Genomic DNA, 24541 nt, shown 5'->3' with positions numbered 1-24541 from the left:
CCGGTGTTGCGAAGGATGGGCCTGGCCTCGTTGTCGCGGAACGCTCCGAGTAGTTGGACCGTCCCGTACCACCTGTCCTTCGTGGAGAAATTTTTGAAACGAAACACCTTTTGACCACAAGGCCGTCAGGCAGTGGTCAGCAAGTAGTATCCTCGAGACCCTTCGGGAAAAGGAGAGGGTGGATCCCGTCGTGTGGTTCCCCACGCAGACTGCCAAAGTCGTTTGGCAGAATGCCACATCGCCAGAACTTTCAAACAAGCACAAGGACATTGCTTGGCTGGCGGTGAGAGGGGCTCTGCCAGTGAGATCCTTTATGCATGCCCGGAATCTCTGTGCCACCACACGCTGCCCTCGAGGCGGCCGCGGGGAGGACGAGACTGTCGATCACCTCCTTCTGGAGTGCGCCTATGCGCAGGAGGTCTGGAAGGGGATGCAGTGGTATTTGTCGAGGTTCGTCCCAAGCAGCTCCGTGACGCGGGACTCCGTGCTGTACGGGCTGTTTCCCGGGACGCACACCGAGACCAACATCAACTGTGCCTGGAGGACCATCAATGCGGTGAAAGATGCTCTTTGGTCTGCCAGCTGAAAGAACTGACCCCGACCGAGTGTTGCAGATTGGCACACTCCAAGGTCCAGGACTACGTGCTGAGGGACGCGCTAATGCTTGGGGCAGCCGCTGCCAAGGCGCCGTGGGGAAAGACCACAGTATGAAACCCCTCGTCCAGAATAGAAAAAAGGGCCCTATCTGGTAACTGGGCCCAGCGGGCGCCTTCCCCAACTGGTCAGGGGGCCAACTGGGACTGTGCGGGATGACGACTGCCGGGGTATTTTCTTTGCTTTGTTTTTTTTTCTTCTTTGTTTGGTTTTTTTCCCTTTTAGTTGGTGTATGTACCCCCTGGGTAACCTGGAGCGGCTTGCATGACTGGGTAGGTGTATAAATATGTTTTATTTTTTTGTACTTCTTATGAATAAAGTATATTTTTTCAAATTTAAAAAAAAGGTGATGAAATGTCTGAAAACTAACCTTCCAGCTCACCGAGCAAACTCACATCCAGAACCTCACCCTGAGCTATATATCTTCTCAAAACTCGCTAGCTCTTTCTAAAGGTCAGCATAAGCATAATGGGCTGAATGGCCTACTGTGTGTAAAACTTGGTTAATTTAATAATAACAACAAAGCACAGTCGCCCCATCCTCCCACTATGGTTGACAGGACCCTCAGGTATGACCCATTTCCCTCAATTGCGCCTCCACACCTTCCCCTCCCCTCCCACAACTGCAGTGGGGTTTGCCTTGTCCTCAGTTTCTATCTAGGGGCCATAGTAGGACTGAAATGTAGAAAATAGATGTAAAGGTAGGCCATTCAGCCTTTTGATCATGCTCCACTATTCAACAGGATCATGGATAATCATCTAACTCAGTGCCCTGTTATAAAATAAGGGGACACTCATTTAAAACTGACATGCTCAGGAATTTCTTCTACCAGAGGTTCATGAATGTTTGGAATCTCTATCCCACTGAGTTATGGAGGCTATTTCACTGAAAGTATGAAAACAAGAATCTACATTTTGAAATGCCAGGAAGCTGAAGACTATGGTGAGTTGACATGAAAGATGAGTTGAGGCTGAAGGCTGGTGAGCCATGATCCTGTTGATGGTGTAGCAGGTTTGAGGGGTGAATGGCTTACTCCTGATTCTATGTCTTATGTTCTTATGCTTCCCCACAGATGGGCCATACTAACACAACTTGTGTAAAGGGATATTGTCCGCATTCTTTCATTTTCTCCTAAAGTTCAAGAGAAATAATATTCAATAAGACAATGAAATCATCTGTGAGTTACTGTTTACTGGTGCCAATACTACACAAAAGAACGAGATTGGTTAAGTCTCAATTCATTAATTTGCAGAAACATCCTAATCTAATTCAACCCAATCTGAGCTAATCTACCATGATCACACGGTAGGCTATTGCAGAAAATACGGAGGCATGGGATTGAGGGTGATTTAGCGGTTTGGATCAGAAATTGGCTAGCTGTAAGAAGACAGACGGTGGTGGTTGATGGGAAATGTTCATCCTGGAGTTCAGTTACTAGTGGTGTACCGCAAGGATCTGTTTTGGGGCCACTGCTGTTTGTCATTTTTATAAATGACCTGGATGAGGGCGTAAAAGGATGAGTTAGTAAATTTGCAGATGACACTAAAGTCGGTGGAGTTGTGGATAGCGCGGAAGGATGTTGCAGGTTACAGAGGGACATAGATAAGCTGCAGAGCTAGGCTGAGAAGTGGCAAATGGAGTTTATTGTGGAAAAGTGTGAGGTGATTCACTTTGGAAGAAGTAACAGGATTACAGAGTACTGAGCCAATGGTAAGCTTCTTGGTAGTGTGGATGAGCAGAGAGATCTCGGTGTCCATGTGCATAGATCCCTGAAAGTTACCACCCAGGTTGATAGGGTTGTTGAGAAGGCATGAGGTATGTGAGGTTTTATTGGTAGAGGGATTGAGTTTCGGAGCCGTGAGGTCATGTCGCAGCTGTACAAAACTCTGGTGCGGCCGCACTTGGAGTATTGCGTAGAGTTCTGCTCGCCGAATTATAGGAAGGATGTGGAAGCATTGGAAAGGGTGCAGAGGAGATTTACCAGGATGTTGCCTGGTCTGGAGCAAAGGTCTTATGAGGAAAGGCTGAGGGACTTGAGGCTGTTTTTGTTACAGAGAAGAAGGTTAAGAGGTGACTTAATAGAGGCCTACAAGATGATCAGTGGATTAGATAGGGTGGACAGTGAGAGCCTCTGTCCTCTGATGGTGATGGCTAGCACGAGGGGACATAGCTTTAAATTGAGGGGTGACAGATGTAGGACAGATGTCAGAGGTAGATTCTTTACTCAGAGTAGTAAGGGCATGGAATGCCCTGCCTGCAACAGTGTAAACTCGCCAACTTTAAGGGCATTTAAATGGTCATTGGATAAACATATGGAATAATGGAATAGTGTAGGTTAGATGGGCTTCAGATTGGTTTCACAGGTCGGCGCAACATTGAGGGCCAAAGGGTCTGTACTGCGCTGTAATGTTCTACGTTCTATGTTCTTTGCAAATAAATAAACCAATCAGAAAAAACACAGGTATTTGATTGGTGGTGGTGGTATATAGAGCTAAAAGTACTTCAGGTGATTTGGTGATGGGGAAAATAACATTTGGTTGTGTGTAAGAGAACTTCTGGATATAAAATGAAAAAGAATTAAACAATTAATTAATTGGTACAATGATGAGTGTGGTAAAGGAAGATAGATTTTCTGCATTTAGAGATATATGAGGCAGACAAAGCAAATGCTCACCTCTATCTCCTGTAGCTAGTTTCTTTTTCTGAAACAGGTCGTTGGCCTATCACAAGAGACAATAGGTTGAGGGATGCCACTCTGTTCAGATACAACCATCTATAGTCTCTCCCTCTCTTACCAGTTGCCACAGGTAATTTAGAAGGATTTGCAGTTGAAAGCCAACCTGTTTATCTACATTATGAATACACAGTCAATGGCCAGCAAGTTCTGAAATGGGCCTTCAGATTCAGAGGTAGGGCTATCCACTCTGCCACCAGCCCACCTGCAACAACTCAGGAGGTTCAGGAACATTGTCTATTGTTGAATATCAAAATGCACCCACTCCTCATGGAGTATGTAGGCTAGTCGGGAACATCGTTCTGCCATTGCCTGGTACTAAGAGAACTAATACCAAATGAGCTCCATGAGGAGGTTAATTTGTGATTGTCCATGTCAATACTCTGTTTTCCTACTTCAATTTTCCTTCATGTTTCCAAAGATCTAATGCCAGTGGTAAAAATAGTCTCTGCTTCATGATCTTCAGGCCATCTTATCTCTAGTAATTTTGGACACCAAAAAGACAGATTTAGGTAGAATGTTACCTAAGAGGTGAAGGAACTGGCTGGAAATTCCAATGAACAAAAGATGGTTTTTATACGGAACAGTATAATTTAAGTGCCCTGCCAGAATTCTGTAACTAGCCAGAACATGAAATCCTGCTTTTTCATTAGTAGTTTCCAGATGATGTCCCAGTAGGAACCTTTGTATGGATGCAGGGACCTGCTGAATTGAGGACTATTTTCAATTGCTTTGAACCCTGTAGTTTTTGACAGGTTTGAATGACAGCCTAAATAGGTCAAGAATAAGGAATAGTGTCAGCACAGTGGTAACCCGTGGCAACCCATTTGAAGGAACTACAGAACATACCTTAAATCCCCGGAGCTTTTCTCAAATGTTAAAACCAATACCACAAGTACACCATCTCAAAGCCTAAATCTCCATACACTCATAACTCATTTCTGCTCATACATGTTCCAAATACAGCTGGATCTTGACACTGTAATCATTTCTCAGCCAAGAAATATTATATTTGAAGTTAAGTGTGTAAAGAAATTGACCATTGCGTCCATGATATTTTATTCTGAGAGGAGATTTAGTCAAAATCAACAACTTGCATTTATACATGTCTCAAAATATTTTGCAGGATGAGCAGGAAGAGGAGAGAGGTTAGAGTAGTTTTTATTTATTCTTTCATTCATAGGAATTGTTCTTCACGTCATGGTTTATCACTCTGTGGAAGGGATCTTTCACTATCTTAAAGGTGAGTTCAACACTCACTCTAGGGACAAAATACAATAAATAACTACAGATGCTGGAAATCTGGAACAAAAACAGAAATGGTTGGAGAAACTCAGCAAGTCTGGCAGCATCTGTGGAGAGAGAAATGGAGTCAATATTCCAAGCCCAATGACTGTTCTGCCAAAGGGACTCTGGACTCAAAATCATTGACTCTGTTTCTCACGCTCAGGACTGGAGTATAGAATTCAGACTGATATTTCAGAGCAGTAAAAAACATAGCTGTGCTACATGTGATGCTATCTTTTGGAGGGTATGTTAACCTGAGCTTCTGACTGGGCACGGTGGGCAGAAGTGATCCCTTGGTACTGCTCCTAAGAAGATTAGGGAGAGTTCCCCAGTGTCTGTATTCCTCAGCTGTGGTTTAGCACACTCATTTTTGACTCATGAAGTTCTGGGATTGAGGCTAATCAGGCAAGGCCAGCACTCCACAGAAGGAGACCCAGTCTTTTGGACAAATTTTTTTTTTGGATGAGAAATATGACCCATCTCTCTGGTTAAATATAAAAGTTCCAATGACTCAATTCAAAAAAGAGCACAAGAGTTAACACTGGTATCTTGGTCAGTCTTCATTCCTCAATTAACATCACACAAAACAAAACAGATGATCTGGTCATTATTGTATTATTGTTTGTGGGGACTTGCTTTGTGCATATTGATTGCTACATTAACTATATTTCAAAAGTGACTACCCTTCAAAAGAACTTCATTCCTTGTAAAGCAAGTTGGGATGCCTTGAGATTGTGAAAGTGCTATGCAAATGCAAGTCCTTCTACGTATAAAATATGTTGTTATTGAGATTTTGCATTGGTCAACAAAGTAAATTCTGAAAGCTAGGTCTTTAATGCTATATCAGAGATAATAGGAACTGCAGATGCTGGAGAATCCGAGTTAACAAAGTGTGGAACTGGATGAACACAGCAGGCCAAGCAGCATCTTAGGAGCAGAAAAGCTGACGTTTCGGGCCTAGACCCTTCATCAGAAATGAGGGAGGGGAAGAGGGTTCTGAAATAAATAGGGAGAGAGGGAGAGGCGGATTGAAGATGGATAGACAAGAAGATAGGTGGAAAGGAGACAGACAAGTTAAAGAGGCGGGGATGGACCCAGTAAAGGTGAGTGTAGGTGGGGAGGTAGGGAGGAGATAGGTCAGTCCAGGGAGGATGGACAGGTCAAGAGGGCAGGATGAGGTTAGTAGGTAGGAAATGGGGGTGCGGCTTGAGGTGAGAGGAGGGGATAGGTGAGAGGAAGAATAGGTTAGGGAGGCGGGATGAGCTGGGCTGGTTTTGGGATGCCCCCACACCTCCTCCCTCACCCCCATCCCAGGCCCCAAGAAGACTTTCCACATCAAGCGGAGGTTCACCTGCACATCTGCCAATGTAGTATACTGCATCCACTGTATACGTTGTGGCCTCCTCTACATTGGGGAAACCAAGTGGAGGCTTGGGGACCACTTTGCAGAACACCTACGTTGGTTCGCAATAAACAGCTACACTTCCCAGTTGTGAACCATTTCAACTCCTCCCTACCATACCTCAGACGATATGTCCATCCTGGGCCTCCTGCAGTGCCATAACGAAGCCACCCGAAGGTTGCAGGAACAGCAACTCATATTCCGCTTGGGAACCCTGTAGCTCAATGGTATCAATGTGGATTTCACAAGCTTCAAAATCTCCCCTTCCCCTACTGCATGAAGGGTCCAGGCCTGAAACATCAGCTTTCCTGCTCCTAAGGTGCTGCTTGGCCTGCTGTGTTCATCCAGCTCTACACCTTGCTCTTTAATGTTGTAACTACCTCAGAGGAAGCCTTTCCCAAGCAATACAGAATAGATTAATAGGGTAATAGGGGAGTCCATTCATTCCATCATACTTAAGCTAACTGTTGTCAGATGAGTCCCATTTCCACATTGCTTCTTTTAAGCCTCGCAATATTTCTTAGCTTCAAGTATTTACACAATTCCTTTTCAAAAGTTGTTAATGAATCTGACTCAGCACTTTTTCTAGGCAACACATTTCAGATTACAGCAACCCACTGCATAATTTCTTCTTTCTCCCTGATCCATTTGCCAAATAACTAAATTGTGTCCTCTGATCACTGACCATTTTGCCACTGCAAATAATTATCTCTTATTTATGTTATTAAAACTACTCATAATTTTAGACCTTCCTATTTAAACGCCGCTTCATCATCCTTAATCAAAGAAGACTAATACTACCCTTTCCCCATAACCTAAGAGCCACTTCTCTGCTGCCTTCCTCAAAATCCCTTCTGCAGCTCTCTCCAAGTTCTTAACATTGTTTCTAAAGTTGCCTTGCAGAATTGGACTGCACACTTCAGGTTAAATCAGGACAAGCAAAATCTGAAATTCAAACACAGAGAAATTATTTTTTCCACTTTATATTCTTCTGTGTCTCAAGCTGTCTCAGCAAAGCAACCATCATTTCTCCTCAATCAATTTCTACCCACGTCTACAGTATTCCAATTGTGCACACAGTTTGAGCTGAGTCTTGGCAAAGTATTAGTTCTAGTTTTGTCTCTAGAGCTCAGTCTATCAAAAATTCATCGCAGAGCTAAGCATCAACTGTGAGTCTAGGCCTGCTGGGCCATGACCTGTGATCAGAGAATGGCTTTGGGCAAGCCCATTAGCAACGAAGCACGTACTTCGAACCTGACCAGACATTTGGCAGAGAGGCATCTGTGCTTCTTGCAGTTACTTGTTAATCCAAAGTCAAGGTGTGTGACAATGTATCAGTTACAAAGTGCACTGAATTGTGGGTTGGAATTATTTAGGTGTGGGTATGAGACCATAAGGCATAGGAGTGGAAGTAAGGCCATTCGGCCCATCGAGTCCACTCCGCCATTTAAATCATGGCTGATGGGCATTTCAACTCCACTTCCCTGCACTCTCCCCGTAGCCTTTGATTCCTTATGAGATCAAGAATTTATCGATCTCTGCATTGAAGGCATCTAACGTCCCGGCCTCCACTGCACTCTGTGACAATGAATTCCACAAGCCCACCACTCTCTGGCTGAAGAAATGTCGTCTCATTTCTGTTTTAAATTTACCCCCTCTCATTCTAATGCTGTGCCCACGGATCCTAGTCTCCCCACCTAACGGAAACAACTTCCCAGCATCCACCCTTTCTAAGCCATACATTATCTTGTAAGTTTTTATTAGATTTCCCCTCAACCTTCTAAACTCTAATGAGTACAATCCCAGGATCCTTAGCCGTTCATCATACGTTAAACCTACCATTCCAGGGATCATCCGTGTGAGCCTCCACTGGACACGTTCCAGGGCCAGTGTGTCCTTCCTGAGGTGTGGGGCTCAAAATTGGACACAGTATTCTAAATGGGGCCTAACTAGAGCTTTATAAAGTCTCATCTAAATGGGGCCTAACACATGCCAGAATATTGTAATCTTTCAAATTATTTGGGACCATCACTGCTGGTAAAGTTGCTGAAAGGGATTCACTTCATAAGCTCTCACTTTGATTCAATGGAGGGTATCTAGGCTAATGCTGTAACTGAAGGAACATAGCGGTAGGAGAAGCCATTCAGCCCCATCGGCCTACTCCATATTTCAGATAGATCACAGCTGATCATCCAACACTATGCCATTTTTCCCATCTGTTTGAAAGCTGTTTTCTGAAGGTTACAATCTACAAATTGCAATGGGTTACTTTGTTTTGATATGACTGACCCACGGTCAGCATGGTGAAGTGACAACTGCACACAAATTCTTTAAAGGCTCCATCTGAAGTTCAGATCTAATATTTCATAAGTTATGAAGGCAAGTCTGCCTAATATTTAAAGGAAATATCCTGTATTTAGAAAGAATTTTCTCACAGCACACAACATCAATGAACGATTTCAAAATGCAGCCATGTCTGCTGCTGCAGCTATTTTGTGCACAGCACAATCCCACAAGCAAGAATGAGATACCTGGCATTTATTGAGGAATGAATGTTGACAAGGACTCAAGAAGAAATCATTGATCATGTTTCAACAGACATCAACTGGCTATAGGGACAGTTCCTCCATTTAATCTAAGGAACAGCATCTTGAACAGTGCAGCACTGCCTCACTATTGCACTAGAGTGTCAGTCTGGATGCTGAGCTCAATTTCTTCTGGAGGACCTTGAACTTACGATCCCTCAGAGTCAAAAGTGTCAAGCTGCTGCCTGGAATTTTTTTATGACACAAGTTCTCTGCCTGGGTTCAATCCTGAAGTGAAACAGAACGCTGGGGCTTAGTGACTAAGATTCAGGGAATAATAGCGGAAGCTGATGTTAAATATCTTGACATTCAGTGGAACTCCCTGTACTGAATCATCCACTATCAGTATCCTGGGTGTTGCCATAGACCAGAAACTGGAACAGGACCCACCTTGTAGGTATTGTGACTACAAAAGCAGGTCAAAGGCTGTGCATTGTACAGTCATAGGTCAGACAGCACAAAAAGACCCTTGAGTCCAATTTGTCTGTACCAACCAGATATCGTAAACTGATCGAGTTCCATTTTCCAGAATTTGGCCCATATCCCTCTAAAGCCCTCCTATTGATATATCCATCTCTATGCCTTTTAAATGCTGTAAATGTATCTGCCTCCATCACCTCTTCTGGCAGCTTGTTTCATACTAGCACCACCCTCTGCATGATAAAAGTTTCCTCTCAGGTTCCTTTTAAATCCTGAACAAAAACAAAGTTGCTGGAAAAACTCAGCAGGCCTGGCAGCATCTGTGAAGGAAAAAACAGTTAACATTTCGGGTCCAGAGACCCTTCCTCAGAACGGCATCTGCAGTTATTTTGGTTTTCCCTTTTAAATCCTTCCCCTCTTACCTTAAACCTAAGTCCTCTATTTTATTCCCTCTGCTGGGAAAAAGACCTTGGCTATTCACCCCATCCATGCCGTCATGATTTTTTAAACCTCTCTATAAGGTCACCCATCAGCCTATGACACTTTCAGGAAAGAAGTTCCAGGTTATGTAGCTTCTCCCCATAACCCAGACTCTTTAATACCAGCAACATCCTCCTAAATCTTCTTTGAACCCTTTCAAGTTGAACAAATTTTTTCCTATAACTGGAAGACTAGAATTGAATGCAGTATTTTGAATAAGTCACCTCCTGTCTCACCAAAGCCTGTCCACCATCAACAAGGTACATATTGGAAGTTTAAGGGAACACTTCCCACTTGTTGGATGAATGCAACTCTAAGAACATTGAAATAGTCCAGTGCCATCCAAAACAAAGCAGTCCACTTGATTGGCACCACGTCATCAAATGTTCCTTCCCTCCACCATATGTTCACAGTGGCAGCAGTGTGTACCATCTACAAGATGCATTGTAGAAATTCATCCTGCACCCTTCTTTGATAGCAGCTTCCAAACCCGCCATTTCTCCCACCTGGAAGGACAAAGGCAGCAAATGCAAGGGAACATCACCATCTGCAAGTTCCCTTCCAAGCCAGACACCACACTAGCTTAGAAGTATATCACCGGTCCTTCACTGTCAGCGGGTCAAAATCCTGGAACTCCATCCCCAACTGTACCATGGTTGCCCCTGCACCACATCGACTGCTGTAATTCATCATAGAAGATCGCAGAATCCCTATACTGTAGAAACAGACCCTTCGGCCCAACAAGTCCACATTGACCCCCACATCCCACCCAGACCCACCCCCCTATAACTCACCTAATCTACACCTCCCTGGACACTACGGGCAATTTAGCATGGCCGATCCACCAAGCATGCACATCTTTGGACTGAGGTGGAAACCCATTCAGACAAGAGGAGAATGTGCAAACTCCACACAGACAGTCGCCCGAGGATGGAATCAAACCCAAGTCCGTGGCGTTCTGAGGCAACAATGCTAACCACTGAGCCACCATGCTGTGTTCAATTCATGAATGTAGTTCACTATCACCTTCTCAAGGGCAATTAGAGATGAACAATAAATGCTGCTCTGGCCTGTGACATTTACATCTTGAGAAAATAAATAAAAAGAAGCATGTTGAGCTGGAATATTTTGTTTTTGTTATTTGTGATCCAATCTGAAAAAATATCTAAAAGTGTTATTCATATCAATCTGCTTTTACAACACAAAACAATGTGGCCTTATCAATGCTCCTCACACTTTTTACCATCTTCTAGGACAGTGGCATAAGAATAAGGGTCACACATTTAGGATACAGATGAGGAGGAATTTCTTCTCTCTGAGGGTAATGAATCTGTGGAATTCTTTACCACAGAGGGCAGTCAAGCATGAGTCATGAAGTATATTCAAGGCTGAGATAGATTTTTAATCAGTAAGGGAATTGAGAATTATGGGGGAAAGGCAGAAAAGTGGAATTGAGGGTTATTGGATCAGCAATGATCTCATTGAATGGCAGAGAATATTTGATGGGTTGAATGGCCTATTACTTCTCCTACGTTTTGTGGTTACCTTCAGGTATTGCACTGCACTCATGAATGCACATACATTAAAATAAAACTTACTTCCCTTTTTTCTGTTACCACTGTGGTGTGAAAGATACATACAGAATTATGATGTTTTATTAGATTTGAACAACATCAACAACTTGGATTAGACATGAAACTGAAGCTCTGTTCTGCCCTCTCAGGGTGGATTGTAGTAAACCCTTACTTATATTTCAAAGCCAATCTAGGGAGTTGTGCCAGATGTCCCGTCCGATATTTGTCACTCAATCCACATCACAAAAAGAGATTAGCTGTTCATTGTCACAAAGCTCGTTGTGGGATTTTGATGTGCAGACGTGGCTGTTGCATTTCCTACATAACAATCGTGACTACACTTCAAAAGTACTTTATTTGTTATAAGGTGCTCTGGGACATCCTGAGGTTGTGGATGTATATATGAAGCTTTATTTCCTATTTTTATTCCTGGGTGCATGATCGTATCAATCGGAAGGATTCTCGCATTCATATAGCACCTCAACACATCATTGACATAACTGCTAACTTAGAGAATCCGCTGTCAAAACTCAGTATGATTTAGTTGTGAACAACATCCAACAAACAGCAATGAGAGGTTATATCTTTGCAGTGATTGATGAGCTGGTTGGGCGGGGTCTGTGCACATTGCTGTTTGGTGGGAAGTGTCACTGGTTGGGCATAATAATCTCAAGTGAACTCCCTTGTCTTCTTCAATGTCTTAGGACACACTTGAGTACAATCTTTAACATTTAGGCATTGTCTTTTTAATCAGTGTGTAACAATGTAGCCCCAAGTTTAGGGTAGTAGATTGTTAATCTATTGTGCTTTACGGGGTGGGTTCAAATCATGCTATAGTGTTAACATTCCAATTCTAGGTTGGTAGGTCCAGGCTCAAGTCCCATCTGCCCTGGAAGTGAGTCATAATCTGTTTGAACAGATTGATTAAAGTAGTTGTTTAATCTGAGATGTTTTCCCATGTCCTATTCATGCTTTAGTTGTTTTGCATAATGATAAGACCACAAGATGTAAGGGAAGTAGGCCATTCAGCCCATCAAGACTGTTCTACCATTCAGTTAGATCTTGATTGATTTGCTAAACCTCAACTCTGCTATTTTAAAAAAGAAAATAACTTTTAATATATTTTATTCATTTTGATTGATAACACATGGCATCTTGGTTTCACACAGATTGGTTAACCAGAAAATTGGAGAGAAACGTGTCATTAGAGAAATAACAGTTTGAACAAGTGAGTAAACCTTGGAATATTAATCCTTCTTGAAAGTGGGGAATAAAAATTGAAAGAACTGCAGATGCTGTAAACCAGGAACATAAAATCTCCCCTTCCCCTCCCCCATTTCAGAAGAAGGTTCCAGACCCGAAACATCAGCTTTCATGCTCCTCTGATGCTGCTTAGCCTGCTGTGTTCATCCAGCCCTACACTTTTTGTTATCTCAGGTTTAGCAGAAACCATTTTCCTCGGGTGGGAAGAAAAAGTTTAAAATGTCACCTTAAGAATGGGTTGTCTCACCGCAATGCTGAACTGCAGCAACATTAAGAAGTTAATCCGTTCCTCTCCAATTATGACCCCCCCACAAGAAAAAAAGGTTATTCATGAACAAAAACAAAGTTGCTGGAAAAGCTCAGTAGGTCTGGCAGCATCTGTGGAGGAGAAACGCTAACTCTGTTTTCTCCTTGACAGATGCTGCCAGACTTGCTGAGCTTTTGCAGCAACTTTGTTTTTGTCCCTGATTTACAGCATCTGCAGTTCTTTTGCTTTTCATTCATCCCAGCTAGCTGATTAGCATTTCACAGGCTCGGTTTGGGAATGTGGTCACGAAACTACTGCTGCGTTTTTCGAGGAGAGTCTCAGGGAAATTCTAATTCTGGGCTGGGTTGAATGTGGAGCTTCCCCAGGCTTTACTCTGATTGGTGTTGGAAGGGATGGTGAAGGTCTGGGCAAAATGACACTTTTTTTCTGTGTGTGTGTGTGTCTCTCTCTCTCTCTCTCTCTCTTTCGCGCACACACACACAAAACACTCGCTGCTCAGTGTCCTCTGCTACTGCCGGCTTGTAAAGTCATTTACATCAGACACAGTCTCGAAAGTTAGCTGAGTGGGCGGTGGATCACTTCTACACACCACTCCTTACCCCCCCCCCCCAACCATACCCAAACTCCGGCGGAGTGATTTCAGCAGCAGAGAAAGGCAGACCAAAAAAAAGAGACAAGTTTTTTTTAACTGGGAGGGGAAAGTGATTTTCTTTCTTTTGTACTCTCCCGCGCCCACCCCCCCCGGCTCGCGTAAAGCGGGAAGCGAAGGCGCGCGGGGGGGTGGGTGGGGATGGTGTGGTGCAGAAGCCGGTGCGTTTTCCGATCGCAAGGGCCAAAAAAGGCGGAGGCACTCGATTGAAGGAGCGGAGGGTTACGGAACTCCAGCCCCCACACCTACCAACCAATCCCCCCCCCCACCCCCCGAGGAGGGGCGGCGCGGCCGGGGTTGCAGCCAGCCTGAGGAAAAGTTTTGGAGAAACTTCGGAAAAGTTTTGAGGGATCGCGATCTCGCGGTGGGAGTTTGTGCGTGTGTGTTTCCCTGTCTCTGCCCACCTCCCCCCCCCCCCCCCAAAAAAAGCATATAGTTTTATTTTTTGGTGTGTGTTTTTAAAGACGGAATAAGGCACCCCACGCAGAAATGTCTTCGATCCTGCCTTTCACTCCCCCGATTGTCAAACGCCTCCTGGGCTGGAAGAAGGGAGAACAAAACGGCCAGGAGGAGAAATGGTGCGAGAAAGCGGTAAAGAGCTTGGTGAAAAAGCTGAAGAAAACCGGCCAGTTGGACGAATTGGAGAAAGCAATTACCACGCAGAGTATTAACACGAAATGCATAACCATTCCCAGGTAGAGACGCTGTATTTTGATTTCCACATAAAATTCTGATCATGGTGGGGGGGGGGGCGTGTGAAATAAAACAATTCTTGCAAAAGGTAGTTTACAAGTTAACAATTTAATTTTAAAAGGTTACTTCTTTTCAGTTTGAAAGGCAAATTCCAGAATTTTGCTGTTGAAAACAGCCCAGGTTTACTTGAGATTTGGTGTCTCCTTTTTGAGTTTATTTTGGATGTCTGGAACTGAGGAATGTCAAAAAGCCACCTGCCTTCAGCATGGAATGTTTTGTGTGCTCTTGCTGTTGCCTGGTGTGTTGTTTGACAGTTGGAGGTTGCACTCAGATGTATCCTTAGGACACAGGATAGCTTGCCTTTATTGTAGAGAGTTGCTGTACATTTAAGGTAGTCTGTAAAGTGAGCAACATTAACAAGTTACCACGACCATGGAATCGGTGATGTGTGTTTAAGTATCTGTGAATGTGTGGGGGAATCACCCTGATTTTTAAAAAAATATATACCCCTGGGGTTTGTGATGGTGTGTCATACTTCACTTAGGAAGTCTCAGTTACTGTGGTAACACACACTTCTCCATGTGTGTTGGAGCCTGGAAATATGGATATTGGTGGTAGAAGATCCAACTCTTTTCCTTTACCTGGATGACTCAGAATCTCTCCTGCTCATTGTGCCTGCCATTGTCTTGTGTTAGAAGATGGATCTGCAGGCTGAGAACAGTTTGGGCATGTTAAGGTTGTCCTCTTCCATGGCCAACAATACCTCAATTGTTTTTCTGCTGAGCGTTCAACATCTATCTGTGGCAGTGAATTTGAAAACTGGGAATCAGTGGTAGGAAAGTCTACACAGAATTTGCACCATGACTGTACAGTTTATAGGGCAAATTGTGTATGGTTTTCAAGTCCTGGAATGGGATTCAGACTGGGACGCTGTTCCAATATCGCACGACACTTGTGGTCCCCTTATGTCCCAAATAATAGTGTACTCTCAGGGACTCATTTGTCCTACCTACTGGGTGGCTCAATCATCCAGGCAAAGAAATATTGCGGCTATTGGAAGAAGCACTTTTTAATTACTGCCCCGCATCCACAGGAGACGGTTAATAAGAGAGTTAAAAAGATACATAGACTCCGTGTCGTTGTTTGTGGAGAGAATTTACAAAGATCTGGATGGATGGACAGACAGACTCCTGGGGTTACTGTGAGCCCTATAGAGAATGTGGAATCCAGTTTGATAGACTGTGCTGTAATATCATAAGCACATGGTGCAGTCAAAATGTGACCAGACCAGCACTGAAACACTGTCATGGTGTAACTCTACAGTGTTACTGATATTAATAGTGAGGAACTGGTTAAAGTGCCACCGACCTCTTATCCACTAGTAGAGGATCAGAACGAGTAGGAACTGCAGGTGCTGGAGAATCTGAGATTACAAGGTGTAGAGTTGGGTGAACACAGCAGGCCAAGCAGCACTGGAGTAGCAGGAAGGCTGACGCTTTGGGCCTAGACCCTTCAGATTTTCTGAAGAAGGGTCTAGGCCTGAAGCATCAGGCTTCCTGCTCCTCTGGTGCTGCTTGGCCTGCTGTGTTCATCCAGCTCTAAACCTTAGAGAATCAGAGCTTCTTGTTTTGGGAGCAGTTAATGATTTGCAAAGTGGTAGATTTTAGCATTGTCAGTTTTTGCCATCAAAATGAGTGTGTTCAGGCTGAAGACAAAGGCATGGTCTAGCCTCTCTCAGAAACAGAATAGCATTAGGCTGACACCTGGAAGACTGTTGCTGTTCCACAACCTGAAGTCATCTTAATACTCAATTTGCATACATCAGTTTAGTAACTGTTCAAAGCTGAAACTCATGCAAAGTTGGTGAATATACTTTGAGGGTGATTGGCACATGTCTGAGAAAGGGGTAGGAGCAGTTAATCAACCATTATTGGATTTTTTTTTAAACACTGCTGTAGCTGTTCCACATATGCTTTGTGCATAGTAAATGACTGGAGAATGTAGCATGGAAACATTCAAACATGGCTTCTTCAATTACACAGTATCCATGCTCAGCTTCTTATGTTACAGTAGCTAACATTAACATTGCCACATCAGGTAAAGTCAGGCTGTTGGAGGCAAATTTGTGTTACCTAGGGTTAGGTGTTATAGAATAGATATATAGATTCCCTACAGTGTAGAAATAGGCCCTTCAGCCCAACAAGTCCACACCAAACCTCAGAGCATCCCACCTAGACCCGTTCCCCCTATAACCCACCTAATCCACACTCCCTGAACACTATGGCCAATCCACCTAGCTTGCACATCTTTGGATTGTGGGAGGAAACCGGAGCACCCGGAGGAAACCCACACAGACACGGGGAGAATGTGCAAACTCCACACAGACAGTTGCCCGAGGCTGGAATTGAACCCGGGTCCCTGGTGCTGAGAGGCAGCAGTGCTAACCACTGAGCCGCCCCTTGGTTGATCTTGGTACCTGACCACAATGCTCATCCTTTCTACTTCAAGACACTCTGGGTGAACAAATAGGATTGACCAAGAGAGGATGTTTTGTTTCTCTAAGTTGGGAAAATAGCATTGGAGGCATGGTCAAACAATTGGAACTAGACCTTTTACAGGATTGAAATTAGAAAACAATTCTTCACACATTGGCACAGGTTTTGACCCACTGATCCCCTCTCCATAAATGGCCATTGACCAATCATTTTAAAACATCATTTTAATCATTTCAATCACTTTAAATTGATGGATTTTGGTTAGCCAAAGGTGTTGAAGTATATAAAGGGGAAAAGTAGGTATAAATGAAGCTGGGTATATCTCATTGTGTCCTCAGACGTGTGCTATTTTTCAATGAGCTCCCCCTGTTCCTGCATTCCTATGGGTGAGCTTGTGCAGCGAGCTGTTTTAATGAGAATAGGACCCTCTCACAGTCTCATTTTCATAACATTTAGTAAACTCTCTGTACTGGATTTGTTTACCATTCCTAATGCTGTTCCTCTGTGAAGTGCTGAGGGATGCTTTGTCATATTATAGAGACAGTAGGAACTGCACGTGCCGGAGAATCTGAGATAACAAGGAGTAGAGCTGGATGAACACATCAGGCCAGGCAGCATCAGAGGAGCAGGAAAGCTGACGTTTTGAGCCTAGAACCCTAACCCTATCGCATTTCTGAAGAAGAGTCTAGGCCTGAAATGTCAGCTTTCCTGCTCCTCTAATGCTGCTTGGCCTGCTGTGTTCATCCAGCTCTACACCTTGTCATATTGTAGGCAGATATTCAAGGAAGTCTGTTGTAGATCACTACTGACTCAGGAACACAGGTAATGTTAACAACTTGTTTTCAATCCATTTATTTTCTTAATTCAGTCACTTATGATTTAATAAAATTAAACCATTTTTCGTTAGCTTCATGGGTGACAATTTTTGCTAAATGTGCCTGAGGAAGAGCCAGAGTGAGTGAGGTCCCCTTCTGGGCATTTTGGCAATTTAATGACATCTTGTACAGTGATAACTTGTATTTCTGTAGTGTCCCTCGTATATAGCATCTTTTGGAAAGGCTAATGGGCTGCAAAAAGAAATCCGTGAACACATGGGAAAGAGCAAAAGCATGGCTAAAGGGAAAAAGACATTTGGTCTTAGAAAAATTCTCTAAGCTTCATAAATGTTAGATCCGAAGGGTCAGCATCCACTAGTGGAAGGCAAGAACTGGAATGCAGCGGTAATCCATCATTGCCTCCAACAATTTATCGCTATCTTTACGACACATAACTACATTGAGTCATACACTTGTATAAATATTGGTCCGTAGGATACATTTCCTGAATTTCTAATGGTGACTGTGGTTTCCTGTTTATTCTCAACCTCCCATTTCCCTGACCCCTTCAGTTCTGACAGATCTTCCAGCTGTCTGGTATGCTTTATGTTTTGTGTTACATAGTGAAGGATTGGGTGATAGTGTGTGAATTTGGAATTGATATAGATTGACCATGATTTAGTGGAAAAGTAATGCAGACTCAAAGAGCTAAATGGCCAATTGGAGCCCCTTATGTTCTTAAGTAATGTTCTGGCTTCTTTTCTTTTATTTGTTCATGGAATATAGGCATCATTTACTCGATCAGCATTTATTGCCCAAACACAGTTAAAAGTCAACCATATTGCTGTGGAATCACATGTATTCCAGATCGGGTAAGGATGACGAACTTCTTAAGCTAAAGGATGTTTGTGAGCCGGATGGGTTTTTATCCCAGAAGGCAGTGATTATGTAGTTTATACTAAAACCCGAGGGCACAGCCTCAGAGTGAAGGGATGTCCTTTAGAACCAAGGTGAGGAAGAATTTCATAGCCAGAGGGTAGTGAATCTGTGAAATTTATTACTGCAGAAAACTGTGGAGGCCGAGTCATTGTGTGCGTTTAAGACAGAGATTCTTGATTAGTAAGGGAATCAAAGGTTACAGGGAGAGAGCAGGAGAATGCGTTTTGACAAATATATCAGCTATGATCAAATGGGACAGCAGACTCAGTGGCCTAAATGGCCAAATTTCACTCCTGTAATTTATGGTTGCCAGTAAGCAAGCTTTTTACTTCTGGATTTTTTGGTTGAATTCACGTTTCTTCATCTGCCAGGGTGGGACTTGAACATTAGGCTAAAGTTTTTGATAGCTGGTCTATTGACCTCTCCTTTCATCTGTCTTGTTTCGTGAGAATATGGTCAACTTTTCTACTTATTCTCCCATCACTTGAACTGTCCTTTTCACTGAAATGCTTATGGAAGATTTATTGTGCTGAAGGTGCTATACAAGTGTTGCAAAACAGCAGCCATGTTGTGTCCAGTAACGTATTCAAATATAAATTACTAATTCATATCTCTTCTGATTGGCCTGACATTTTTGCAAGACCACCAGAACAACATTTTTTGATTTACAAAATGCAGTGGAATTGAATAGGCATACAGGACATCGAGTTAGCATTTAGTCAAAAGACACTGCATTCAACAATATAACACTTCCTCACCGATGTCACACAAGCACCCATCTAGGTTTATGGATTCAGTACTTTTACACGGAGAGTGGTTCGTGTGTGGAATGAACTGTCAGAAGAAAGTGGTGGATGCGGGTACTGTTAGAATGTTTGAAAGACATTTCGATAAGTTCATGAATAGCAAATGTTTGGAGGGATACGGACCAAATGCAGGCGGTGGGACTAATTTAGTTTGGGATTATGATCGACATGGACTGGTCGGACTGAAGGGTATGTTTCCGTGCTGGGGATTCCAGATGGGGCTTGAACCTACAAGTTTTGAAAAGTACGATCACCAGAGCTGAGATAAGATGGCATTAAGAAAGTGATGATTGAAACATCTGCCAGTTGTTCTCCATTCAACAATTACATCTTCCAAGACTTTTCACTGTTTTATACTAAGATGACAAAGTGTGGGGCTGGAAGAACACAGTAGGCCAAGCAGCATCTTAGGAGCATAAAAGCTGATGTTTCAGGGATAGACCCTTTCTGATGAAGGGTCTAGGCACGAAACATCAGCTTTTGTGCTCCTAAGATGCCTCTTGGCCTGCTGTGTTCTTCCAACCCCACACTTTGTTATCTTGGATTCTCCAGCATCTGCAGTTCCCATTTTCTCTGATCACTGTTTTTATACTGCTATTGTATGCTCAGAATAAGTGACACCATTGCTTTGGATCTTTTTTCATTTGCTGTATACTTACAGTGCTATGGCAACATTCTTTATTGAGGATCATTTTCATTGGCAGATGGAGATTCTTCACAGACATGAGAGTGCGTTTGGTTTGACGAGCATCAGAGAGAAAAATGTCATTGTCCTTCCAGGTTGTTGCCATATTGCTGTTCTGTCGTTGTTAACCACGTGACACTGGACATTGTTGATAGCTTCACTTTCCTCTGCTCCAAAATCACATGCAGTCTGTCACCTGATGCTGAAATCATCACCCATTGGAAAAGCTGCAACAGTTCCATGCAGATTAAGTAAGACAATGTGAAACAGCAATAACCTGACCAGACACTGCACTGAGAGTCTAGCAAGCTGGTGTGCTCTCTGCATTTCTCTGCAGGAGTGAGACCCGATCAAATGTGATAGACAGGTTCAACAGTTTCTACGTTATGAGTTAGGTCTGTCCTCAGTATGTTTTGGCAGGCTGAGGTAACCAACTTCGAGGTCTTGGAGCATGCTAACTCCATCAGCTGACTCACAGTTTAGTGTAGTCGCTGTCAGAGTGTTGTAAAAACCCATCGGATTCACTAGTGTCCTTCAGGGAAGAAAATCTGCTGTCCTTGCTTGGTCTGGCCTATGTATTAAGTCCAGACTCAAACAGTGTGGTTGATTCTTAACAGCCCTCTGGGTAATTAGGAATGGGCAATAAGTGCTGCCTTAGCCAGTGATTCCCACATTCTGTTTTAGAATAAAGTGTTCAGGAAGCCAAGGTTGAAAAGAGGGAAAATAACAAATATTGAATGTTGGACTGGGTTCTTTGGGGAGCTAATAACGACTAGGCCCTCCCATAATTTTAGACTCTCTACTTTTAGATTTGACAATCATCTTGCTAACAATGTTATCATTTTTAAAATGTATTCATTGATGAATTTGGGGTGTTGCTCACAAGGTCAGCATTCTAGGTAACATCATCAGTGAGCCTCCGACGAAGCGCTGGTGTTATGTCCCGCTTTCTGTTTAAAACTAACCTTCCAGCTCAGCGAGCAAACTCACATCCAGAACCTCAACCTGAGCTACAGATCTTCTCAAAACTTGCTAACAAGGTCAGCGTTTATTGTCATTCAGAAGTGAGCCACTGCTTTGAACTGGTACAGTTGAGACAGTGTCAGTACATTCACAATACTAGAGGGAGGGAGAGCTCCAAAACTTTTGCCCATCAGTGATGAAGGGTTGATAATATTGTTCCATATTAGGATAGTGTTTGACTTGGCCCTCCTAGACTGAAGGGCTCATGGGTTTGGTCTGTGCCGTTGAAGACACATTGCTGAGTATAAAACCACTCCATGTTTGTGATGCTTGCGCACAGTGTAAATAGTGAGTTACTTCTGAACTGAATGCACTGTTCATAAGCGATTAGAATAGCCACTTTGTGATAGCAGTTACCCACAAACAGCATCAAGATGAATTAGCAGTTAAGGACTCGAGTGGAGGAACAAGAGTAGGCCCTTGGACCTTGGTTAATATATCCATTCTACATCCATTTTGCTTTCCTACCCGTTATTAATTCCCTTATACCTTTTGATATCCAAAAATCTGTCTGAAAATCTGCCGTGAATATATTGATATACATTTGTAATAGCTTTATCTAAGTTTTTTTCTTTTTATTGGAGCTTTTCTTGGGAGGAATGTTGATCAGGAGCTTTGAGAACTTTTATTTGTTGAGGTATTTATTTGGTTGTTTAAGTAGAGAATTAGCCCCAGATAAAATGTTAATTGTGGTTAGAAGCCAATTAACATTCAAAATCTAGGCCTATCAGTGAGTATTAGTGACTTGGATAAGTTAATAGAGGGTAACACATGCTTGTGGGACTACTTCATAGTAAGAAGTCAACTGCTGCAGGAGAATTGGGAGAAAGAGTAATTATCTGTAGGTGTTAATGCCAGAGTGTAAATGCTGGTTAGATGTTTAGAGTTAGACATTTCTAGTCAAAGTTTTGTTTTGTTTCCACTTAGACTCCACAAACTGCAGTGTTGGTCAGGACCTTGGAGGATGTACTTTTCTCTGCAAGGTTTGTTTGGACGTTTAAGTATAGAGTTAGCCCCAAGTAAAGTATCGACTGTGTATAGAAACCAATTGACATTCGGTATCTTAGCTTACCAATGTATTACTTGTTCCTTAAACACAATTGTCAAGTGCTCACCCAATTATTCATTAATACATAACAATTAATTTGCTAGTTCCATTTTGGCCTCAGGCAACCCTACCAGATGATAACAGGAGGAGTGTGTGAGACGCTTCACTCCCTGTAAGTCAACTTTACCAAATATTTTAGCCTTTTCATTCACACTTAGTAGGTATGCTGTACCCCACATGACTGTCCATACCAACTGTCACTACTTTTCTTTCAACAACACAGCTACTGCTGGGAGAAAATTATACGTTGTTGATGTGAAGGCTGCATCTATCATTTAGACCAGGAATTACCTTTTTTTTTTAACAATGCATCAAAAGTGATGTCCCAGCACCAAGTAGTCACACTGGTGTGAGCTATAACAGGAGTGTTCACATCGAAGAGCTGTTTCCCAGTTTTAGAATCAGTGGCTGAATTGCAAACTTGCTCATTCTTCCACCTAACTTTCTGAAACCGCCTTCAGTGAGTGTTCATGCAGTGAAAGATAAAGAATTAATCTGTCTAGAATGTAATGGCCTGTGCACTGTGCTTGTGCTTGTTGACTCTCATGTACTTTTTTAATCAGCTGCTTATCTCAGCGTCTGATGGTCTCACTGTCTTCATTGGCGCAATGCCTAAGAACAAGTGCTGTACTTCCTGGCAAACAAAACCTTTGTGAAAAGATAAAAATATCTTCCCTAAACTCCCCAAGGGTGATGATGAAGGAAAGAAGGACAAGCAGACATTTGCTGCATAAGTACAACAGATTCATAGAATTGCATACAAATGAGGATAATCTGACTAGTGTCAGAATGCAAAGTACAGTCATGGGCATATACTGACCCTTTGAACTACCTTCCATCCTCCTTCCTTATCAGCATTATTCTGTATTCCCTTCTGTCTCTTGTTTTTATCTCGGCGCTCCTGAATTGTGCCTTTTTTTATTTTTGCCACTCCCTGTGGTGGCTTGTTCCATATGCCCAGAATCCTCTCTTTGATTTCTCAGTGACTACCTTATATACCTAGCCTTGGGTTTTACCTTCCTCATACGGGGAAATAAATGTTCTATGTATTTACTGTATTAAAGTCTGCCTTAATATTAAAGATTTCTACTAGGTCACCCTTATATTTTCTCCTCTTTAGCATGTTCATTCTGTCCTGATGAGTGGACCCTTGCTTCTCTGGTTTCATCCTTATAAGTATTATGTCAGGAACACCCAACACATTGGTGATTCTTCCCACAGTGATAAAATTCATAGGCTATCTGTCACTGTTGTGTCTTCTCCTTGGTGTTGACATGAATAGCTTATTTTTAATAAAGCACCAAACTGCAACACATGCTGGGCACAGCGTGCAGTATTGCACACCTTTAGTCATACTGTTGGCAGCCACTTCATTGTGAGAAAAGGCTTTTGAAGTAAAAGATCGACAATGACAGTTAAATGGCAGAGCACACTTTTGAGGGACTGAATGGCCTCCTCCTGCTCCACTTCATGTTTTCCTATGAGTTAAGAGATTATGGCCTTGAAATTCCTTGAAAAAGTAACCTGAAGGCGTCTCTGAGGTTGTCTTTTTAGTGCTGTATTGAGGGAGAGTCTCATAGAGTCGACAGAACAAAAAGGCCATTTAGTATTCTACATTAAGTCTCCCCACCAGCCCTCTCATCTAACTTTAAGCATATTCTTTGTCCTTTGTATTTATCTGGCTGCTTCCTAAATATATCAAACCATGCCCACAATCATTCGGTATGGTTGCAAAACTGACAATCTTGCCACTGGCGGGATAAAGGCATTTTTTCTGACTTTGCTGTTGGATTTATTAGTGAGTATCCAGGGTTGGTGTAAGAGTATTCAGTGACCCAAGCAAACCTACAGCCTTGTGAAACCTTCCTTAATTAACTTTTGAAGATGAGTACAGGAAAGTGGTACAACTGCTTGTTTCCCACCAGTCCTAATCTTTCTCCGATGTTAAAATGTGTCAGATCCATCAATAGTTATTATTTGCCATTTACCCTCAATTTGGGGCCCAACTCCCACTGTTTAGCAGGACGGTGTTCCCTCTGTGCTGCTCCTTGGAGTTGTTCCTGTACGGGTCATAAGACCTCAACGTTTACATCATGAGAGCTCTGAGGAGTGTTCTGATTTGTTTGAAAGCATGGTAACTGGACATTTTTGATAAGGGCGGCACGGTGGCTCTGTGGTTAGCACTGCTGCCTCACAGCACCTGGGACCCAGCCTTGATTCCATCCATGGGCGACCGTCTGTGTGGAATTTGCACATTCTCCCCGTGTCTGCATGGGTTTCCTCTGGGTGTCCCGGTTTCCTCCCACAGTCCAAAAATGTGCAGGCTAGGGTGGACTGGCCATGCTAAGTTGTCTTGTAGTGTTCAGGGATGTGTAGGTTAGGTGTGTTATAAGCGGATAAGTTTGGGTGGGATGCTCTGAGGTTGATGTGGACTTGTTGAGCCGAAGGGCCTGTTTCCACACTGTAGAGCTTCTATGACTTCTTCTATAACCTGGCATCTCCTGATCCCCATATATGCAGAAATATAGAAAGGAACAGTCTCCAGAGTTTGATTTATCTGTGGAAAATTTCAGCGTTTGTGGAACATTGCTCATGCATGTTGATAATGTCATTTTAAAGATCTGTGCAGTTTTATTATGGCTTTTTTTCCCCATTGCCCCA

General features: G+C 43.0%; 1 protein-coding gene across 3 annotated transcripts in view; it reads left to right on the top strand.

Annotated features, from left to right (window-relative positions):
* The window catches only part of smad3b (SMAD family member 3b), a 135583-nt gene that overhangs the window by 16784 nt on the left and 94258 nt on the right, over window positions 1-24541 (top strand). Inside the window, exons 2-3 of one of the 3 annotated variants that reach the window (XM_059639320.1) lie at window positions 12306-12364; window positions 13781-14011. In XM_059639320.1, the coding sequence (XP_059495303.1) occupies window positions 13806-14011 (206 nt within the window). In that variant the 5' untranslated portion in view covers window positions 12306-12364; window positions 13781-13805. Of the gene's footprint in view, window positions 1-12305; window positions 12365-13469; window positions 14012-24541 lie in introns of those variants that run through there. The other 2 variants (XM_048562901.2, XM_048562900.2) reach the window with 2 other exon arrangements.

This window comes from Stegostoma tigrinum, chromosome 33 (assembly GCF_030684315.1).
Source record: "Stegostoma tigrinum isolate sSteTig4 chromosome 33, sSteTig4.hap1, whole genome shotgun sequence".
Lineage (NCBI taxonomy): Eukaryota > Metazoa > Chordata > Chondrichthyes > Orectolobiformes > Stegostomatidae > Stegostoma > Stegostoma tigrinum.
This window is presented reverse-complemented; position numbering and strand designations above follow the sequence as displayed.